This window comes from Pogoniulus pusillus, chromosome 18 (genome assembly GCF_015220805.1).
Source record: "Pogoniulus pusillus isolate bPogPus1 chromosome 18, bPogPus1.pri, whole genome shotgun sequence".
Lineage (NCBI taxonomy): Eukaryota > Metazoa > Chordata > Aves > Piciformes > Lybiidae > Pogoniulus > Pogoniulus pusillus.
In genome coordinates, this window is record NC_087281.1 from 7,649,471 (window position 1) to 7,670,410 (window position 20,940).

Sequence of the window (20,940 nt, forward strand, 5' to 3'; positions counted from 1 at the left end):
ACTTTGGGGGTCTTTTCCACACTGCAGTGTAGAGAGCAATACTGGTCTCAAAGGCCCAAGTGCTTGCCCCTCTCTGCAATGCACAGCTGGACATTGCAGGACATTCTGTAGAGGTCTAGTTGCTGGAAGTTTGCCTGTCTCCATGTTGGTCAGGTCTTTCATACTTTGGCTTTCACTGTGCATAGTTTGTCTCTTACATGTTCTTTCCCTTTAGGTACACATTGATACAAAAAGTGCCTCTCAAATGTTTGAGCTGATCAAGAAGAGACTGAAGCACACAGATGCCTATCCCTATTTGTTATCCATCCTCCAACACTGCTTGCAGATGCCATGTGAGTACACCACAGTTTGCCAGAGGAAGGGATATTAAAGAGCCAGGTGTAGGTACAGGGTCACAAATACCAGGACACACACTGCTGTATCTTCCATTCTGAACTTGTAGTGGCTAAAGGAGTTATTATCCCATACTAACTCCATCCAGCAGATTTTTGTTGCAATGCTTAAAGCAGCAGCACTTTGACCTCTCTGCAGCACTTGCAAATAAAATGAAGTAGCTGAGACATTCCAGTTAGTCACTGACAGAGCTTTCAATGATTTTAAATTGGAAATTCTGAAAAGGAACCCTTGTGCTCTACGTCAGGGAGCTCCCAGAAATAGATACTACTTCGGATATTAACTAAATGCACAGAGGAATTTTTCTGGTTAAACAGTACTGTTCTGTCACTGGGAAATTCCACAGTAAGCCTTCAGGCTGCTGCCTCATGGCAGTGCATCAGTGGAGAGCTTCTGAACTCAAAGTGAAAAATAATGTTGGCATTTGTTTACCAAAAAAAAGCGATAGGAATATTCTGGGTAACTGTAATGACATCTGTTGCACTTCAGAAGTGTAGGAGCTGAACAAAGACATAGCAAGATCACCAAAGAAGTGTCTGCCTTGAACTGCTAGGTGCTGATCTTCATGATTTCAGGTATACTTGAGCAGTCTAACTGGGAAGGGAACGTGAAGGAGATGGTGTGCCTTTTCAGCAAGTAATGTAAATCGATCCAAGTACTGCCACGAAGAATTTCAAGCAGTTTGTCCCAGTGATCTCCTTGATGTTACTCTTTAAGATAGTTGTGATGGTTTGGGTGTTCCCCACCCCCCCACACTTTTGAAGATCACCCAGAGTAGACTCAGCCAGCTCTGGAAATATGAATGAAGCTTATATTTACAGTTAGCACAATATACAAGCAGATATTTACAGTAGATACAGTTATAGACAGAAATAGACAAGGGAAAAGGTGATACAGAAACACAACAGCCCTCCCAGAAACCTGAGTCCCCAGGAGAGGCTCTCAACTGCCCCTTCACCTTCCCCCTACCCCTCTTAACCTTCCCCCAGTCCCAAGGAAGAATGGGGATTTGGCCAGGGGGTTAGGAAGCAAAGTGGATTAATTAAAGAAACGGAGAGTGAGGTTAGAGGAGAGATGCAGCTCCAAGCTCGCCAGCAGCAGAAGTACATTATCTATGTTTTGATTCCTGTTTTTATACATTTCAGCAAGCCTATGAGTGAAGCAGACGTCAGCATTGTTTTCCTTTCATAGCCTGTGATCTAGTTCTTCTCACCAAAACATCCTAGCTAGCTTCAACCTAGCACAACAGTCCTTGAGCATTAGGTATTCATCTGGACTTTCAGTGGCAGAAGAGCTAAATCCTTCTAGGCCAGGACATGACTGTATTGCAACAGTTTTAAAGAAGCTAAAGGTCTAGGTTATGTAACTTGAGGAGCTGAGTTAAACCAGCTCTTCAGTTTCATATCCATAGGATCACTCTGTTTGTTTCAATTTCTGTTGTTGCTTCCACAGTTTTTGATCATATTTTGTGATCTTTTTTCATGCCAGTTGAGTTTCACTGACCTGCTGATGACAGCATACAGATAGAACATCTGATTTATTTTTTTACCATGCCTAATCATGATGTTACCTAAGTACCAAAATAGAATTTCATAGAATTTCATAGAATTTCATAGAATCAAGCAGGTTGGAAGAGACCTCCAAGATCATCCAATCCAACCTAGCACCCAGCCCTAGCCACTCAACTAGACCATGGCACTAAGTGCCTCAGCCAGGCTTTGCTTGAAGACCTCCAGGGATGGTGACTCCACCACCTCCCTGGGCAGCCCATTCCAATGCCAATCACTCTCTCTGGCAACAACTTCCTCCTAACATCCAGCCTTCTCGTGTCCAGAGAAGGGCGACGAGGCTGGGGAGAGGCCTTGAGCACAGCCCTACGAGGAGAGGCTGAGGGAGCTGGGATTGGTTAGCCTGGAGAAGAGGAGGCTCAGGGGAGACCTTATTGCTGTCTATAACTACCTGAGGGGAGGTTGTGGCCAGGAGGAGGTTGCTCTCTTCTCTCAGGTGGCCAGCACCAGAACGAGAGGACACAGCCTCAGGCTGCGCCAGGGGAAATTTAGGCTGGAGGTGAGGAGAAAGTTCTTCACTGAGAGAGTCATTGGACACTGGAATGGGCTGCCCGGGGAGGTGGTGGAGTCGCCGTCCCTGGAGCTGTTCAAGGCAGGATTGGACGTGGCACTTGGTGCCATGGTCTGGCCTTGAGCTCTGTGGTAAAGGGTTGGACTTGATGATCTATGAGGTCTCTTCCAACCTTGGTGATACTGTGATACTGTGAAGAAATGCCAGTCTTTTGGCAGGTCTGTGCACTTTGGCATGGAAATGGGAGTTCTCATGGATTGGTGTTTTTCCATGCAGATAAGAGGAATGGTGGAAACTTCCAGCAGTGGCAGCTGTTGGATAGAATACTCCAACAGATTGTTCTTCAGGATGAACGAGGAGATGATCCAGATATAGCGCCACTGGAAAACTTCAATGTCAAAAACATCATTAAAATGTAAGCTGCATTTTATTGTTTATTTCCGTTATGGAGATATAAACATAGGCAGGTGCTTAGGAAGTAAAATGCCATATCTGAGGAGATTCTTACTTTAACTTACAGCTTCTCAGTGTCTTGTTAGCCTTCTAAATAGCATCCTTCTAATGAGACATTAAATAGGTTTTTTTCTGGTGAAGTCTTTGCCTTTGGCTTCTAATTGCTGTAAAATACTAGCTGGCTATAAGAGCAGACAAAACAGCCATGATTTTGTAACAAGGCTTTATAACAAGTGCCCTTTTTTTCATCCAAAATGTTGCTAATGACTTTTATTGATATTCCAAGGATAAACATATGTGGTTGTCTCTGTTTAAAGGCATATAATTTTGAAATTCAAATAGTGGGAAGCAGCCCTCACCTAGCACAAAACCTTTTACCTCTTAATAATGTCTGCATGGTTTCACCCATGGGCTTGGCTGAGGGCACTACCATTATTTTTTCCCATAGTATGCATCATTTGAGGAGTCTAGCTACATGAGCTGGCTCTCATCTCAGCTTCCCTGTTTTCAGTCCTTTTTAGCCAAACTTTCGGACTCCTCATCTTATCCATCTGCCTCTGCAGGTAATTCATGGCCCATTACCTTTGTGAATTATCCACTCTCAGCAGCATTTTGTAGAACATAAGACTCGTTTGAAACCAAATTTTCCTGTTCTAAAAGCCTTAAAGTCCCTTCTGCTACAGGCATGAGTTGAAATCCAAACTGAATTTTTTGTTATGGAAAATGTCTTTCTCTCTGTCTGGATGTCTGACTTCACTGCAGACCTTGTGCCTGATCTTCTCTTTCTACTTTCATGGCTAAGTCTTCATTCTGCATATCTAATCAATCCCCAGCATGCCCTGCATTTTTTCCTGTCAGTAGTAGGAAATAGCTGTGCCAGTATGAGATATGAGCATTGCCTTGTTACTGATATATTACCCAATAGATAAGCATCCTCCCTCCTATTAAGAAAGAAAAAATAGTACCACAGAAAGTAGAAAAAATATGAGAATCTGCTCTTGTGTTACAGATAGTTTGATTTGTAACCACCAGCAGCTATGTTTATTTTAGTGATGACTTTTTTCTTTCAAAATAAGTAGACTTGGAATGTGGAGGGCATTACCTACAGGAATTATTTTCCCCCAAGCATTTCTTTATCCCTTTCCAGGGCTTTGAGCAACAAGCCATCACATTTATACCAGTTGTTTGCTAAAGTGTGACTCGGGATCTGGAACCAGACTGACCACTGATATGATTCCCATATTATAGAATCACAGAATGTCAGGGGCTGGAAGGGATCTTGAAAGCTCTTCCAGTCCAACCCCCCTGCCACAGCAGGGTCACCTATACCAGAACACAGGAACACATCCAGGCAGGTTTTGAATACCTCCACAGAGGGAGACTCCACAACTCCCCTGGGCAGCCTGTTCCAGTGTTCTGTCACCCTCACAGTGAAACAATTCACAGTATCATCGTATCACCAAGGTTGGAAGAGACCTCATAGATCATCAAGTCCAACCCTTTACCACAGAGCTCAAGGCTAGACCATGGCACCAAGTGCCACGTCCAACCTTGCCTTGAAGTGCCCCAGGGACAGCGACTCCACCACCTCCCTGGGCAGCCCATTCCAGTGTCCAATGACTCTCTCAGTGAAGAACTTTCTCCTCACCTCCAGCCTAAATTTCCCCTGGCGTAGCTTGAGGCTGTGTCCTCTTGTTCTGGTGCTGGCCACCTTTAAGATCATTTAGTTTGGCCATTACCTAACTCTACCAAGGCCAGTGCTAAACTACATCTCTGGCTCTTTCCTCCTCATGTTTACATGAAAATTCCTGTGCCTCAACTTCCACCCATTGCCCCTTGTCCTGTCACTGCACATCACTGAGCAGAGCCTGATTCTATCCTCCTGTCACTCATCCCCTTACCTATTTATAAACATTGCTGAGGTCACGCCTTAGTCATCTCCTCTCCAAGCCAAAAAATCCCAGCTCTCTAAGGATCTCCTCATAAAGAAGATGTTCAACTTCCTTAATTATTTTTGTGGCTCTAATATGTAAATTTGCTGATCACTACACATAGTGGCCTCTTGTCTTTCAGTCTGGATAGCTCAGAGCATGTTTATATGATCTGATTTAATCTTTCAGGCTGGTGAATGAAAATGAAGTCAAGCAGTGGAGGGACCAGGCAGAGAAGTTTCGTAAAGGTAAGTGTGGCCTCTCTAACTAAAGACTGGGCAGGAGTGATCCCAGTTCAGTCAGAGAGCAGTGAGCAGCAGAGTTGGGCAGAACTTCCATTTTGTGGACAAATCATAGAATCATAGAATCAACCAGGTTGGAAGAAACCTCCAAGATCAGCCAGTCCAGCCTAGCACCCAGCCCTAGACAGTCAACCAGACCATGGCACTAAGTGCCTCATCCAGGCTTTGCTTCAACACCTCCACGGACGGTGACTCCACCACCTCCCTGGGCAGCCCATTCCAATGCCAATCACTCTCTCTGCCAACAACTTCCTCCTAACATCCAGCCGAGACTTCTCCCAGCACAACTTGAGACTGTGTCCCCTTGTTCTATTGCTGGTTGCCTGGGAGAAGAGACCAACCTCCACCTGGCTACAACCTCCCTTCAGGTAGTTGTAGACAGCAATGAGGTCTGCCCTGAGCCTCCTCTTCTCCAGGCTGCACACCCCCAGCTCCCTCAGCCTCTCCTCATAGGGTTTGTGTTCCAGGCCCCTCACCAGCTTTGTTGCCCTTCTCTGGACACCTTCCAGCACCTCAGCATCTCTCTTGAATTGAGTGGCCCAGAAATCCTGCTTTGTTTCCTCCAAAACCTGTTGTCTCCTAGTGATAAGTTTGTGTTTCGTGGATGGGGCTTCCCTCAGCCCTCACATGAAAGAACTGTACAGTCTAAGTGAAACTTAGGCATCGCTGTCTTGATCCCTGAAGATCACTGTCAGACTTGGTTTTCTTTTTCCTGCTCTCATTGTTCACCCCTAGTTGTCCCACAGATTTGTCAGCTTTCTTTCAGCCTAGCCTGCATCCCTCCAGAGACTGCTCATGAGCTTTACTTCAAGTCCTCTTGCCTGTTCCCCCTAGACCATGCCGAGCTGATGAGCCGACTAGAGAAGAAGGAGCGGGAATGTGAGACAAAGACCCAGGAGAAAGATGAAATGATGAAGACACTGAACAAAATGAAAGACAAGCTGCAGAAGGAGTCCTTGGAGCTGCGCCAGACCCGGGACCGGATGAATGACCTGATGGCTCAGCTTAATGAGTTCTCGGTATGAGGCTAGGGCTCTTCACATCCTTGTCTAAAGCCTGCTAACCAATGAACGATGAACAAAAGCACATCAAGACAAACAGTTTATGTTGGGAATACAGAGAGAGGTTGTCTAGCCAGCTACAATACTTAGAAGCTGCTCAGCTTTTACCTGAGACAAAAATACCTGAGTTGGTAGTGTAGAATGGGTAATGGCTGGCTGCTCCATTCCTTTTCTACAGCCATCTTCCATGCAGGAGCTGTTTAGGCACATGTGCCCTGCTCCAGCTGTAATTTCTGCTGCTGAGTGGAGCAGCCCTGGTTATTTCTTCTCCCAGGTATGTCTTTTCCTAGGTACAAAAATAAATTCAGTGGAGAAGTGAGACTCTTGCTATGCTTCAAGGGCTCTTTCACTGCCTTGGAGCTCTTCTGAAGTGATGTTTTCAGCTGCTTCCTCACACTTGGTTCTTCTTTTGTCCCAGCAGCATACCTGAGTCTCAGCTGGGACATGGCCAGAGAAGTTAGATTCTGTCCTCCTCTCTCTCACTTTGTATTGGTGAGGCCTAATGATAGGTCTCTAGTATTTGAAACCCTAAGGTTTAAAACCCAGGAGTTCAAAAGTTCATAAGATTGAACTTTTCTTTTTTCTTTTGGTACATAAGGAGAAAATAAAACATTTTGGCTTCTTTTACTAGCTTTCTGTTTTTCTGAGCCATTTATGGTTACTTTTTTTTTCAAGCTCTTTTCCACAACTTCAAGGGCTTGAAACTTTCTCTTAAATGAAAGCTGAGATTCCTCCCTTTATTGCATGGCTTTGAGTGCAGGAGACTTTAAAGGAAACATCAAATATTTTGAGACTTACAATAAAATCACATCAGCTGGCAACATGTAGTTATTGTGCATTTTAAATTGTTTGCTTTTTTCCTGTGGTTTTTATTTTCCAGCAAGGGGGCAGCATTTCCTTCCCACCTCCACCCCCTCCACCTCCAGGTGGCCCATTAGCTTTGTCCTCTTCTCACATGCCTGAGAATTTGCCACCACTGCCACCTCCTCTGCCCTTCTCCAGCTGTCCACCACCTCCAGCTCCACCACCTCCTCCAGGAGGACCTCCTCCCCCACCAGGAGCACCACCTTTCTTCAGCATGGGGATGCCACCTCCTTCAACAACCACCTTCAGCAGTGGCACCAGCCTGAAGAAGAAATCTATTCCACAGCCTTCACACCCACTGAAATCCTTCAACTGGGCCAAGCTGAGTGAGGTAAGAAATTGCAGTACTCTCAGCAATTAACTGACTTTTGAAAGTATTCTTTAACTCTGTTAAGTGCAAGATGACATAAGGGAGTGATGGTTTGTGACTTCCCATGGGCTGAGACAGTAGGAGTCAGTAAAAGTCTTGAGGAAGTCTCCTATCTCCCCAGTTCTTCAGCAATGCAGCAAATCTCTTGTGATGGCCAAGGCAGTTTAGGTTAGGATGCAGTTATCTGGCCATGCTTTTGGCTAGGCAAAGCTGTAGTGGGACTGAATATGTAAGGCAGAGCTGGACTTCTGCAGGACTGGTGTGTCAGAGCTGCCTTCACTTGTGTATCAGTGAAAATTATGGCCAGGGCTAATGTGGGCAAAATGTGGTGAGAACCAGCTCCAAAACCAGACTCCCCTACCCTGGCAGGAGTCATAACCAAGAGAAAGGTGCCTTGATTCTTCTCACCATTTGTTCATGGCCATGAAGGAAGCTTCTCTTCTTACATGGTTGCAACTCTATCTCTTGGTGATAAAACTCCAAGTTGACAATGAAAACAGAGGTCTCGGATCCTTTCTGTTGCAGACATTTTCTGCTACCTTGGTTGCCTCTCCTTTCCCTCTGCTTCTCTCTCCACCCCTCTCTCTTCTCTTCAGGTCTTAATTTTTATTTAAAAAAAAAAATCTGATTTAGAAAGGAAAAAAAAAGTGTCTCTGTTGAGTTTGGATGGCTGCCTAGAAATCCACGTTCCCTTTTAGACTGAAATTCACTCAGGGCCCAACTCCAGTATTTGGAACGAGTGTCCAGGGACCTCTGGAATGCCACAAGAATTCTCTCTCCCCCTCTCTCCTTTTCTTTAAAATAAAGTGAAGTGAAATATTTGCTGCACCGTCTGTGCTTGTCTGTCAAGGCCATGTGGAGGGTGTGGGAGAGAATGTAAGGATGAGGATTTATTTTCCTTTGCAGAACATGGGACTTAGTGCTCTGAAGAAAAGAAATAATGACTAGTATGTGTGTATATAGATGAAGGTATATGAAAAGGAGAAAGTCGCAGGTGTTTCTGTTTAGTGTACAGTGACTGCAGGCTTACCCTGCCCTCTGGGTAGGAGTCAAGGCAGCTGTGCTAATAAAATAGAAGACCTGGGTGGTGAGGTGGGTAAAAGATGCTATTTTGAGGAAGGCACTATAGTTGGGAAAAGGAATATAAGAGGGTAGAATCATAGAATCCACCAGGTTGGAAGAGACCTCCAAGGTCATCCAGTCCAACCTAACACCCAGCCCTAGCCAGTCAACCAGACCATGGCACTAAGTGCCTCATCCAGGCTTTGTTCCAACACCTCCAGGAACGGCGACTCCACCACCTCCCTGGGCAGCCCATTCCAATGCCAATTTTAATCCCTAACGAAGCAGTTAAAACATTTAGGCCATTGTCTCTTTTTGCCAAACCAAAAGAGACAAAGCAAGCCTCTGTTTATTCATCATGATCAAAATAACAAAAAATGTGGATAGTTTACTGCTTTCTGCTGCTTGCAATTAAATCTAACCAAACAAAAACCGAACAAAGAACACAGGTTATCTTTTTTTTTAAGACAATGAGACACATGTCAAAACATCTATACAGATTTGCATCTGAGAAAATCATGTGTGGTGGTTTGGCTGTAACCTGCCCCCCCCACACTTTAGAAATTGCCCCAGCTAACTCAGATGGGCTCTGGGAATATAAATGAAGCTATTTATTTACAGCAGCACAATATACAAGCAGCTATTTACAATATATACAGTTATAGACAGAAATAGACAAAGGATTAACAATACAGAAACACAACTCCCCTCCCAGAAACCTGAGTCCCCAGGAGGGCTTCTCAAACCACCCCAGCACCTCCCTCTGCCCCTCTCAACCTTACCGCAAATCCTGAGAAAGAATAGAGGTGCAGCCAAGAGGTTAAGGAGCAAAGTGGGTGGCAGCAAGGTTAATGAGGTGTTGCTCAGGGTGAAGCCAGAAGCAGAGTGAGAGACAAAATGGAGAATGTTATCTAATGTTTACTTCTTGTTCCCATACTTCTCAGTGAGACTGTTAGAGAAGAGACACAACCATGTTCTCCTTACACAGCAAATTATCTACTTTCTCTCACCAAAACATTCTAGCCTGCTTCAAACTAGCACATCATGTGAACCTTTTCCTCTGTAGATCTGAGTATTGGTATGAGACCTAATGCCTGCACATCAGAAAGCATAAAAAACTGTATGGATTAAAGTTTAAAAAAAACCCAAAACTATTCATTATAACAGGTTGACACTGTCTTGGTTCCTCAAACGAGAGGCCTTGAGCACAGCCCTACGAGGAGAGGCTGAGGGAGCTGGGATTGGTTAGCCTGGAGAAGAGGAGGCTCAGGGGTGACCTTATTGCTGTCTACAACTACCTGAGGGGAGGTTGTGGCCAGGAGGAGGTTGCTCTCTTCTCTCAGGTGGCCAGCACCAGAACGAGAGGACACAGCCTCAGGCTGTGCCAGGGGAAATTTAGGCTGGAGGTGAGGAGAAAGTTCTTCACTGAGAGAGTCATTGGACACTGGAATGGGCTGCCCGGGAGGTGGTGGAGTCACCGTCCCTGGAGCTGTTCAAGGCAAGGTTGGATGTGGCACTTGGTGCCATGGTCTAGCCTTGAGCTCTGTGGTAAAGGATTGGACTTGATGATCTGTGAGGTCTCTTCCAACCCTGATAAAACTGTGATACTGTGTGATACTGTGATACTTGTTTCATTTGTTGTACATCACAGCTTTATGGTTGGGTATCAGATGTTAAAACTTAGACAATGATTGATTTTCTGTATTCTTAACTGAGTGTTTCTCTACTAAGTTGTCTGCAAAACAGCAGGGATTGTGATACAGATACAAGTGGCTTGCCTTGTTGTTTGGATTGCACTTCATTATGGAACTATTTAATTGCACTGTCTATTGAAGGAGACAATACATTCTAGCAATCTGCCATCAGTTCACAGGGATGCAAACCCTCTGATTGCAAAGTCACAAGGAGATCAGGTGGCCTCATCTTGCCTTGTGTTTCCATTGCAGCACTTCTCTGGCCTTCTCTTGAATGGTCAAAGTAGCCATAGTTGAATGAATAAAGACTCACAAAAAGCACACTTGGCTGTGGGCAGCATATCTTGAGGTTTTGAGCATGGGGAAATGAAGCCTGGAAGTGCACATAGTATTACTGCGGTTCGTGGTAGATTTTAACTTCCAGATGACCTGAATGCAAGTTTTCCTCACAAAGACTGGACTAGTTAGCAAAGAGCACAGGGGCATGTCTGCGTCGTGCAGCACAGTGAGGTGAAGTCACACAGTGTTGGAAACAGCTGTACACAAACTTAGGGCTGAACTTAATTCAGCTCCTAGGTGTCACTGTGTACTGTTTAGAGCATCCTTCCAAAAGTACTTAGTTAGCAGTGTCCCTCATAAGCTTTCTTAAGTGTGAACATGATGCCAGGACTGAGGCAGTCCACATGAGGGGCAAACCCCTTTCTGTCCATGCAGCCTGTCCTAAGGGTGGAAGAGGAAGCAGAGTCTGAAAGGAGTGCTGATGGGGCTTGCTAAGAGAGATTTGTCTGTGATACACTTTCTTGGTAGTAGAATCAAGGCTGTTTTCCTGGGCAATTCACACGACACCTTTTTTTCCCAATGCTGTATTGTCTTTGGAAGGAAAGAACTGAGCTGCTGGGTGTTAGGAGAATGATCAAATGTATTCACTCTTAGCAGTTGACAGTAACAGATTGTCCACGGTTCCCATGAGCACCACGAAAAATTGTTGACTGGAAGGTATTCATACTCCTAACAAGGAACCTTCAGCAACCCACTAAGTTCCTTTGAGAATTAAAGGTTTTGCAGAAGCTTTGATGTGAGCTGGTGATCGGAGGCAAAGCCCTTTAGATGCGTAGATGGGCTGAGTTTTGATGAAGCCCTTCTGCACCACAGCTGCATTTACACAGCGCTGTAGCACGGTCTGTGAATTCCACTCATACAGCTACATTGGAGTGCCAGTGCCAAGGATGTCTGTTTTGTAAGAAAAAGGCTGTTTCAGTGTAACCACTGTAATATCCTGGAAAGATTCCTTTCCTCATTTCTGGACAGCAAGAAGAGTTTTGTCTCACCCCTGAATTTTACACAAGACCCAAGGTCAAAGAGGGACCAGACATCTATGGTTAATCAAGATGATGGACTGGAAGTATGGAAAAATGTAATGGGTCCTTTAATAAATATAAACATATTGATTTCATAGAATCATAGAATCAACCAGGTTGGAAGAGACTTCCAAGATCATCCAGTCCAACCTAGCACCCAGCCCTAGCCAGTCAACTAGACCATGACACTAAGTGCCTCATCCATGCTTTTCTTGAACACCTCCAGGGATGGTGACTCCACCACCTCCCTGGGATTTGAACTTAGAGGAAATCAAGCCAACTTATGACAGCACTACTTGTTAGCTCATGGCTAAAGAAGAAGCTTCTCATTAAGAATCAGGCTGCTAATGACTTGAGTCAGTCATATCACTCTGATCTGAATGGGGATTTCCTTAGCCAGCCCTAAATAGATCTGGGTTAATTTTCTCAGAAGAAAGGTAATTGTTCTATGTACCACATCTAATGTAAAACAAACAAACAAACTAAAGCAAAAAAAAAACCCCAAAACAACCCTAAACAACAATGAAAACCAAACAAAGCCCAACTGGCCAAACTACTCCCCGCCCTGCCCACCAAAACCATAAAAATCTAAATCATAAACCAAGAAAATGTCCAATTTAACTTTGGTGGAAAGCAAGATACCAAAACTTGGCTTGGTGAGGCAAATACCTTGACAATACTTGTCCTGATAATAAGATATTTTCTGACCTAGTATGTACAATCTTTGCTAGAAGATAGTGGGGAGCGTAACTCATGAGATTTACTTCTCAAAGTGAGCCAAGACTCTGCAAAGCAGAGGAGCTGCAGATTTTGGAGGGCTTTTAGAATGAATAAACAAACAAACAAATACTAAATAAGAGGAGAAAAGCATGTTAGGTATGAAGTGACCTTTTGGGTTTTGTTTGCTTTGTTGCTTGTTTTGTTTTATTGTTGTTTTTTTTAAGGAGAGAGAAAAAGGAAAGAAAGAATTTATTTTAAAGTTCTTATTTAGGGACTATAAATATTGGTTTATGGTACTGAGGGAATCGTTGTAGCAACCACATTATGCAAGTCTGTTTCTCTTAAACTGCTCAGTCTCTGGCTGATGACAAGGAGCTATCACCCAGTTAATCCATAACTGAGTAGCAAAAGCTCAGTGTACGAAATTATCTGCCAGCAACATGGAAGTTTTCAAGGACAAACTTAGGGGAGAAATAGAAGAACCATCCCATGGACAGTGTTTTGTGTGACAGAGATTGTTTATAGCTCTGCCTGCTGTTTGGTTTTTCAGCACTAAAATTTGGTTTCTTGGGTCAAAGTTCTGTTTTGTACACATCATTGCAGTGGATGCTGCTGTGATGGTTTGAGTGGTCCCTGCCCCCCCCCCCCCCCGCCCCCTCCCCACTTTAGAAATCACCCAGACTAGACTCAGCCAGCTCTGGAAATATGAATGAAGCTTATATTTACAGCTAGCACAATATACAAGCAGATATTTACAGTAGATACAGTTATAGACAGAAATAGACAAGGGAAAAGGGAATACAGAAACACAACAGCCCTCCCAGAAACCTGAGTCCCCAGGAGGGGCTCTCAACCACCCCTGCACCTTCCCCCTACCCCTCTCAACCTTACCCCAGTCCCAAGGAAGAATGGAGATTTGGCCAGGGGGTTAGGAAGCAAAGTGGATTAGTCCAGAATGGAGGGTGAGGTTAGAGAGATGCAGCTCAGCCAGCAGCCCAGGTGAGAGTGGTGCCCAGTGTCTTATCTATGTTTTTACTTATATTTTAATACATCTCAGTAAGCCTATGAGCAAAGTAGACATTACCATTGTTTTCTTTCCACAGCCTGTAATCTAGTTCTACTCACTAAAACATTCTAGCCTGCTTCAACCTAGCACAGCTGCTTTGGAATTTGCCCTTCTGCTACAAGCAGCATATAAACCATCCTGTACAGTGCCAGATTCAACCTGGATCTTAAAATGGATCTGAATGATAATGTATCATTTTCACTTCCTTGGGTTGTGTTTTTGGGAGAGTATGGATGAGAACTACTCTCTTCAATCCCTTTGAGAATATCAGAACTGCCTGTTGTGGCACCTCTGTAATTCATTTTGGGCTAGCCCATTCTGCAACGTGTTTTTGCTGCTCTTGTCATTTGTGGGGAAACCTCACTCTCCCATGAGAGTTTTGCATCTGGACAGGTAGATGAGACTGGTAGGTAGACTCTCATGAGAAGTTGTCTCTTGAGTCACATCCAGCCTCCTGCCAAACACAGCATATAGCTTTTTGACAATCTCAGGGCTCTATCCCAATGATGACTCTGAGGACTGCTCCTGAACACATGTCCACTGGCACCTGTCAAGAAACATTCTTCCTTTTCACTGTTTGATGGGGCAATTTGAAAGAGTTAGGAACTTAGAGAGCTGTTCTGCTCTTCAAGTGCATCACTCAGGATTTATAACTCAAGGTTTATAATGCCGGCCTGGAAATTGAGTAAAACTGAACACTTTGCCTGGACACATGTAGACAACATTGGCAGTACAGTCCAGAGTTAGGTTAAAATGGAAGTTAGCTGTGCCTTCTGTTCCTTTGGCTGAGTTGAGGCACCCAAAGTCATTTGCCATGGTGCAGTCACAAGGTCATGATGTTTTTCCTACCATGAAAAGAAGAGCCATACTGATTGCAGGGAATGATGCAGTGATACTTGTGAGCCTCTTCAGGGATGGGTGCTGTTCTCATCTAGTATATGCTGTCACTGCAGACACCCCTCCTTGCCCTCAGGTACTCATAGGCTACCTCTAGAGAGAGGATGTTGGTTTTCCTCCGTAGCACCTGCCCTGCCAGGAATTTCCTCCAGAACACTTCACAGTTTTGTTTCCTCCGCATTTCATCCTCCCATCAGGTTTTTCTCTTGCTCCTCGAGCTTTGTGGCTTTGCACATTTATTTCCCTCGTTCCTTTGATGACTGTGAATGGGAAGTAGAGCCTGTTCCTAATTAGTTCTGATAACGAAGTGTTAATATACTTTGCTGTGTAAGTAGAAGTCAGGTAGTTCAGAGCTGGAGTCTGTGTGAGGATTTCACTGCTATTGCTTGCTGTTCCTGGCTTTCTCTGCATCAGTGTTCTGCTGGACTTTCACATCCTGTGGTTTGCTTAAATATTTTATGATCCCTTCTACCCATTTCCTTTTTCTTTTAATCATCACTTTCCTTGTTTTACCAGTTAATGGGGTACAATAAATGTACACTTCATTAACTAAAGGAACTGAAAGTCAGCAGTGTCAGGTATGAAGAACAAGTCTTTCCTTTCTGAATAGATAGTTGCCCAAAGCTTGACCCAAAGAACATGTACCTGAACAGTCAGTAGAAAGGAGAAGCTAGTTCATTCCATGTCCACTTTGCCAGCAAGGACATCTGTCCTGAGAATGTCAGTGGGAGACCCCAGGGCCTTCTCCTAGTTTAGGATGACTGCTGATCAGCTAATTAACATACTACAAGAAGTTATTTCATCTGGGGTTGGTGAACAGGAAAGGTGGAGGAGAAGGCTATGCCTGACTCTCTCCATGCATCATCTGCCAGACATCTAGGATTCCCTGGCATGCAGGATAGTGTGTCACATGGGTTGTGAACATTTCCAGTCAGCATGGATGATTCTCTTTTAGAGATCTGGTTATAGTGTGTCTCTGAGTCAACAACAAACTCATGTAGGCAGGGCATATCATGCAACAGAAACAGTTAGGCTTCAAAGACTCAGACTCAGAAAATAAACCCTTAAACTACTTTCTCAAGCAGGCAGAATGAAAACCACACACCCTTTGGGCTTTGCATGGAACCTGGCAGAGTTTGTGGAAGGCAAGATGTGTCTGGGGTTCATCATGCATCAGTGCCTTCCTAAGCTTGTTTCCTCACAATGGTAACACTTTTTTCAGCATGACCACAGTCATTGTGTTAGACAGATGACCACTCTTGAAAGGAAACATGCTGTGGGATCGTGGCTATTTCTTGAGATGTGGTTTTGCTCGTCCTGGAATGTACCCTTTCATTAGAGGCTTGCTGTGATGAAAAATACAAAATGCTCAGTAGGTTTTAAAAAAACCCAACCCAACAAAACAACAACAAATCCCCCCAAACACACCACTCCTTTTTAATTGTTTTACTCCTGCGCTGAATGAAGCATGTCCTCTAAAATGGTAGCAGCAGTACAGAGGAATATGGCCAGAGAGTATTATCTGTCCAAATGGGTTGAGATGTTCTTATCTGAAAGCTTTTGGTAGTCTTGTTAAAAGCTGCATTTTAATTTCTTTATTTTCAGGAGAGGATCCATGGTACAATCTGGAATGAGATTGATGATTTGAAGGCATTCAAGGTTCTGGATCTAGAAGACTTTGAAAAAATGTTCTCCGCTTATCAGAGACACCAGGTAGGGGTGAACTGTTACACACTCTGCCTGACTTGGTTTTCTGAGGAAAGAAAGAACTTGTGACAGCTATCAGACCCCTTGTGCACATGCAGTGAGGCTGCATCATTTGCTGCTCTGCCACTGTTCCAAAAGTCACAAGACCGAAGAAGTGGAGAGGTCACATAGGGCAGACTAAAACCTTCTGTTATCAACATACTTCGTACTAATGGGCAGCTTTCAGAGCCAACAGCTCCCAACAGCCAGTGCTGTAGTTGCCACAGGCTTCCAAAAGTTCCTGAGCTTTACATTCATGCTTGATGTACACATTTCTCCTATTTATTCAGAGAACAAAGCCTATAGTTGCCTGAGTGCTGAGCAAGGTGACTGAATTAGCTCTCTTTTGGCTGTGTGACAGAAACTGTCTGAGTTACAGATTATAATGCAAACAGCATACTTTAAAAGCAGTCATTGAATGTCTTTTTCCCCCTCCTCTTTTTCTTGGAAAGCAAGTCATCTTCAAGTCTTCTGTCTCTCCTAAATGAGATTTAGCAGGTGTGGGATTGTACTTGCGCTCCCTGAACTCCCCCAGCTTTCCTTTTCTTTGCAAATATGTTAGGAGAAATGCAATCTTTTGTAGTCTGCAAAACTAGATGATTGCTCTGAAGTTTTAGGAAAAGACACAGACCTGATTGCTGTAAGTAGCCCTTATGATTAAGCCTTACAGTGACGATGACTACTTCATTAACTTACTCAGTACCTTAAAACTAATAAATCTCTTGTCTTTGGACTTTCCATCTCTGCCCTTCTCTCTCTCATATTTTTCTATCTAATCCACTAAACATTGTGAATAAGTCTCCTGATTTACTAGTTCACATCCAGATAGGTAAGATCTGAACTTGAGCTGTGAGGTATGTGACATTACCCATTGCATGACGAGACTTCATTTCTCGTTCTGTTCCTGCAAATAGCTATTTCTATTTCAGTGGATCCCTCTCTCTTTCTGTCAATCTCATTCTTGAACACTTAGTTCACAGAGGGGAAGGCAGTCACGTGAAACTTGGCTAAATCCAATAAAAGATTGGATTTAGACCCTGTGCTGAAATTTTAGCTATGGTGGTGAGCTCCCAGTTGTCTTGCAAGTTGCCAAATGTCCATCTGTTCACATGAGCAGCCGTTGCCACAGCAAGGTGTATTCCATTGGTTTGGGTGCAAACATTGTGGCTTCCTTAAGAGAAATGACCTTGCAAAGCCTTGCTTCTTTTGACCTTAAAATCCAAAGTCAGAGCTGTCCTGGTGTGCTGCCTTTCAGTTACAATCATATTATTTATGGCTGTGTTGCCAATCACTGAAATGCAGGCTGACCAAATCAACTGTAAGCTAACCTGACCCTGCTCATCATCCCAGAGTGACCTTCACGGGTAACAGAACAGTTCTCTTCTTCCATCCTTGTTACACACTCTTTATGACAGTGACTCCAGACACTAGAGCATCAATTGTGTAAGCTATGTGTATTTTTGTGTACTGAAGTATATTGCTGCCCTTCTAGCTTTAGTTGAGAGCTTTGTTGTTTAGCTTTTTCAGTTAAATATTCCAGTGTTAATTTACCTGGGACTTCCTTTTTCATCCAGTGTGAACTGAATTCCAATCAAGAAGTCCTCTTCAAGGCAAAGAGAATTGTTTATGAATCAAAAGCTTATGAGAACTTTTCCAGTTGATCCACACTTAGTCTTTTCTCCTCTCTTACTTTGGGAACACTCCACTCTGGACAAGTACATGCTTACCTTGGGTTTGTGGCTGTTAAACTTCATTCAAATGTCTGTAAAGAAAAAAGGTCAATGCAAAGCCCTGGTTTTCTGTGTGTGAAATGTTGAATCAGTACAGATAAAAGACAGTTTTTTCCTTGCCTAATGTTATTTTTTCCCATTTACATTAAACAGCTTTTCTTTCTTCATTCTTTTAATGACAAAAGGTCTCTTCTCCTCTCTCAAGCTCAATGCATCATTTTGGGTGGCTATGAGTGAGGGAAGCAGAATTGCTTAATATACAGAATGCTAGGCCAAGGATTCCTACCTTTGTCTTTTGACCTTGCTCCAATCTTATTGTGTAATATTGACCAGTATATCCATTTCTTTTTCCTTTGAGTATGGAATACATTGTGTTGGTGTCTGTCACCCAGTAGTGCTGTAAGGCTTTGGTGATTACAAAGTGCTATTAAAATACAGAACATGTTAAAGGGTACAACATGATGTTGGAAAACCCTTGCTACTATTAACAGCAAACTGTGCCTGTGCAGCAGGAAAGGAAAACTGACCCTCAATTTTTAGCTGTGGTAGTTTTTTTGACTAGACTTGTAAAAGTATTTAAGCATTATCCTAGTTAAGAGATTTATACTTTGGAGATGGATTTTTTTTCTTTCCACTAAAGTCTTGGAACTCTTAGTGCTCCATAGTCTGCTGATATGAAATGTGCAAAGAAATGCTGAAATACCTTTGAACCATCTGGGCCAGTATTACTTGAGAAGCATTTTATTCTCTCAGAAAACAGTGTGTGTCTAAATTCAGCTGCTTTGTTAAACTTGATGTCTTTCTCTGTGACTAATTTTTGGCATGTTTCCTTCTTCATTATTTGTGGCTGATGCCTGCATAGGACCTGCTAACTAACCCCTCCTCCTGTAAGCAGGTGAGTATCACTGTTTGCTTCCTGACCCTCTTGCAGTGTGTAGGAAGGTGAAGTCTTGCTCTGTGTTATGAAGTCACGACTCATGCTACTCTTTCATAAGCCCTTGCACCTCTGCTTTCTGGGTGGGGAAGGTGATATGCAAACTTCCTTTAGTTGTGTTAGCTCAGCCATAGCTTCCTATGGCAGAGTTCCTGTTCTTTCACTTAGCTGTAAACTCATTGTGGTTTCTGCTGGTGTCTGTAGTCTCCTTTTTCATGATCCTGAGGAAAAAAGACCAGGGGCAAAGAAGAATGTGAACATGAACTCTTCCTTAGCCAAAGTAATAGTCTGTCTAATGAAGAACAAAAGGGGCTTTCATGGAGCCTTCACTCGCACTGTTCCCATCTGTGGTCCATCTGCTTTGGGCAGTACTGAGGTCTCCAGATGTATTCACTAGCCACAGGCTTTCTAGTATTGTAAAATCTTTCTTTCTGTAGAACTGGAAGGCACTTTGGTAGGTCAGAAGGATTTGTGCTAGCTGAGGGTCAGAAGAATTAGACTAGAGGAGAGCTGACTTAATTTCAGACTGCTGAGACCTTCAGAAAACCCAGCAAAAATCTGAAGTGGTGTTTAGATGCAATGGATATGTCACACTGCCCAGGACTTCAGGCTGACTGCCTCTCCACTTGTTCATCATCTTAAGCAAAATTCTTGGCAACACTTTTGGGAAGAGCAATGTTTGGGAAAAGCAATGGGAAGAGGGTTTTCCAGATGTCAGCACAAGTGCCCCAATGGCTTCAGAAGAAATTAGTCCTCATCATGAGGACTTGTACAGGGAACTGTATTTGGAAAGTCACCTCTGCCACTGAGGCTGAGGAATGGCTCTGGGCCATTTACTGGCTTCCACCATAGCTGCATGCACCAAGTAGAAATAGGTTCCTAAAGTACTGATAATTCCTAGGATCTAGGGTGCTGTCGTGGTACCAGACCACGAGTTCTGCAGTTAACCAAAATCAAAGTGTATTTGAAACAGGGCAAGAATTTGTACTCATTCCAGCACTGAAATTGTAGTTGATTTTTGATTTTGAAATTAAAATTGCAAATCTGAAATAGTCTTTGAATCAAATAACATAATGTTATCTCAGATGGAAAGTTGGTAAAGAATGAGGGGATAAAACGTAGAGACCTTGTCTGCCAGGTTTAAGAAAGCTCCAACTATTCCTGCTTTATGTGCTTGGTCTGTCTCACAAAACCTAGTCGCTACTGCCCCCTTGCTCCTCTTTTTCTGTGACTAAGAAAATGCAGATATTCAATCTGTTTTCTTTCAGCTAAACTTGCAACCTTACTTTGGTAAAAGCTGAGGCTTCATCTGCTTTTGCTTACACACAACTCCCAAGTATCTATAAATATCTATTTCCTCAATATGAGTTGAAGAGAATCTATTTTCAGATGAGACTAGCCTCTCTTTATGACCAAGGAGGTCTGAACAATTGAAGTTATTCATCTGTGTTGAGACTTGTGGGTTGGGGAGTTGGAAATGGCATGGAAACTATTGTATTCGTCCCTGCTCCATGGCTTTAGGGGAAACCATCTAGACTCTTATCCCACATACACAGCCAAACTTTGACACCTTTGGGTTTTTTGCCCTCTTCTTTGGGATGGGCACTGGTTAACACCAACCAGGTGTCCTTGTCTGCACACATTAGCTTTTAAAATAAGAGCACAGATCAACAAATACCTTTTTGAGTTTCTGCAGCTTCTTTATCTCCCAGTTCCACTGTCTTCCTCCCCACAAACTCCAGGAACACGTGAAAGTTTTGACGCCTCTCTGTACCAGATTATGCTGGGGGTGCTCCTGGTTTTGGTATTGTTAATTGTGTTTTCAGAAGTAATAAACTTGTGCAATGCCTACTTTTTCCCTCTTTGGAAGGACTGCTTGACGTGCCAAAAAAGCTCAACACTTCAGGCACACCCAGCAGAGCTATTGTGGGCATGTCTTCAGCTCATACATTACACCTGCTTATAAATGCCACTTAGTAGCGGTGGTGGCTCACTGCAGCACACTTGGACAAGGTTGTGTGTCTAAGGGCATCAAGTGTTCATTGTAGCTGATTGTACCAAGAACTCCAAAGAAGGACAGCAGTATGAATTTATGATTTACATTTAGTTCTTGAATATTTGGATGTCAAAATCTCTTGGAGTTGATTAGTCATGCTGATACAAGTAAGCTTCTTGCTTCAGAACTTGGAGTCCTGGGGGTGGATTCTGGGAAGCCTCACTGTATGCTTGCCATGATTTCATACTTTTCCCTGGGTATCTACTGTTGACCACTCACAGAGA

General features: G+C 43.5%; 1 protein-coding gene across 4 annotated transcripts in view; it reads left to right on the forward strand.

The window, feature by feature from the left end:
• DAAM2 (dishevelled associated activator of morphogenesis 2) overlaps window positions 1-20,940 on the forward strand; it is a 257,388-nt gene that overhangs the window by 192,871 nt on the left and 43,577 nt on the right. For 3 of the 4 annotated variants that reach the window (XM_064158321.1, XM_064158323.1, XM_064158322.1), the window contains 7 exons: window positions 215-332; window positions 2,749-2,887; window positions 5,046-5,104; window positions 5,993-6,177; window positions 7,100-7,414; window positions 15,856-15,963; window positions 18,589-18,621. In XM_064158321.1, the coding sequence (XP_064014391.1) occupies window positions 215-332; window positions 2,749-2,887; window positions 5,046-5,104; window positions 5,993-6,177; window positions 7,100-7,414; window positions 15,856-15,963; window positions 18,589-18,621 (957 nt within the window). The remainder of the gene's footprint in view (window positions 1-214; window positions 333-2,748; window positions 2,888-5,045; window positions 5,105-5,992; window positions 6,178-7,099; window positions 7,415-15,855; window positions 15,964-18,588; window positions 18,622-20,940) is intronic. The other variant, XM_064158324.1, reaches the window with a different exon arrangement.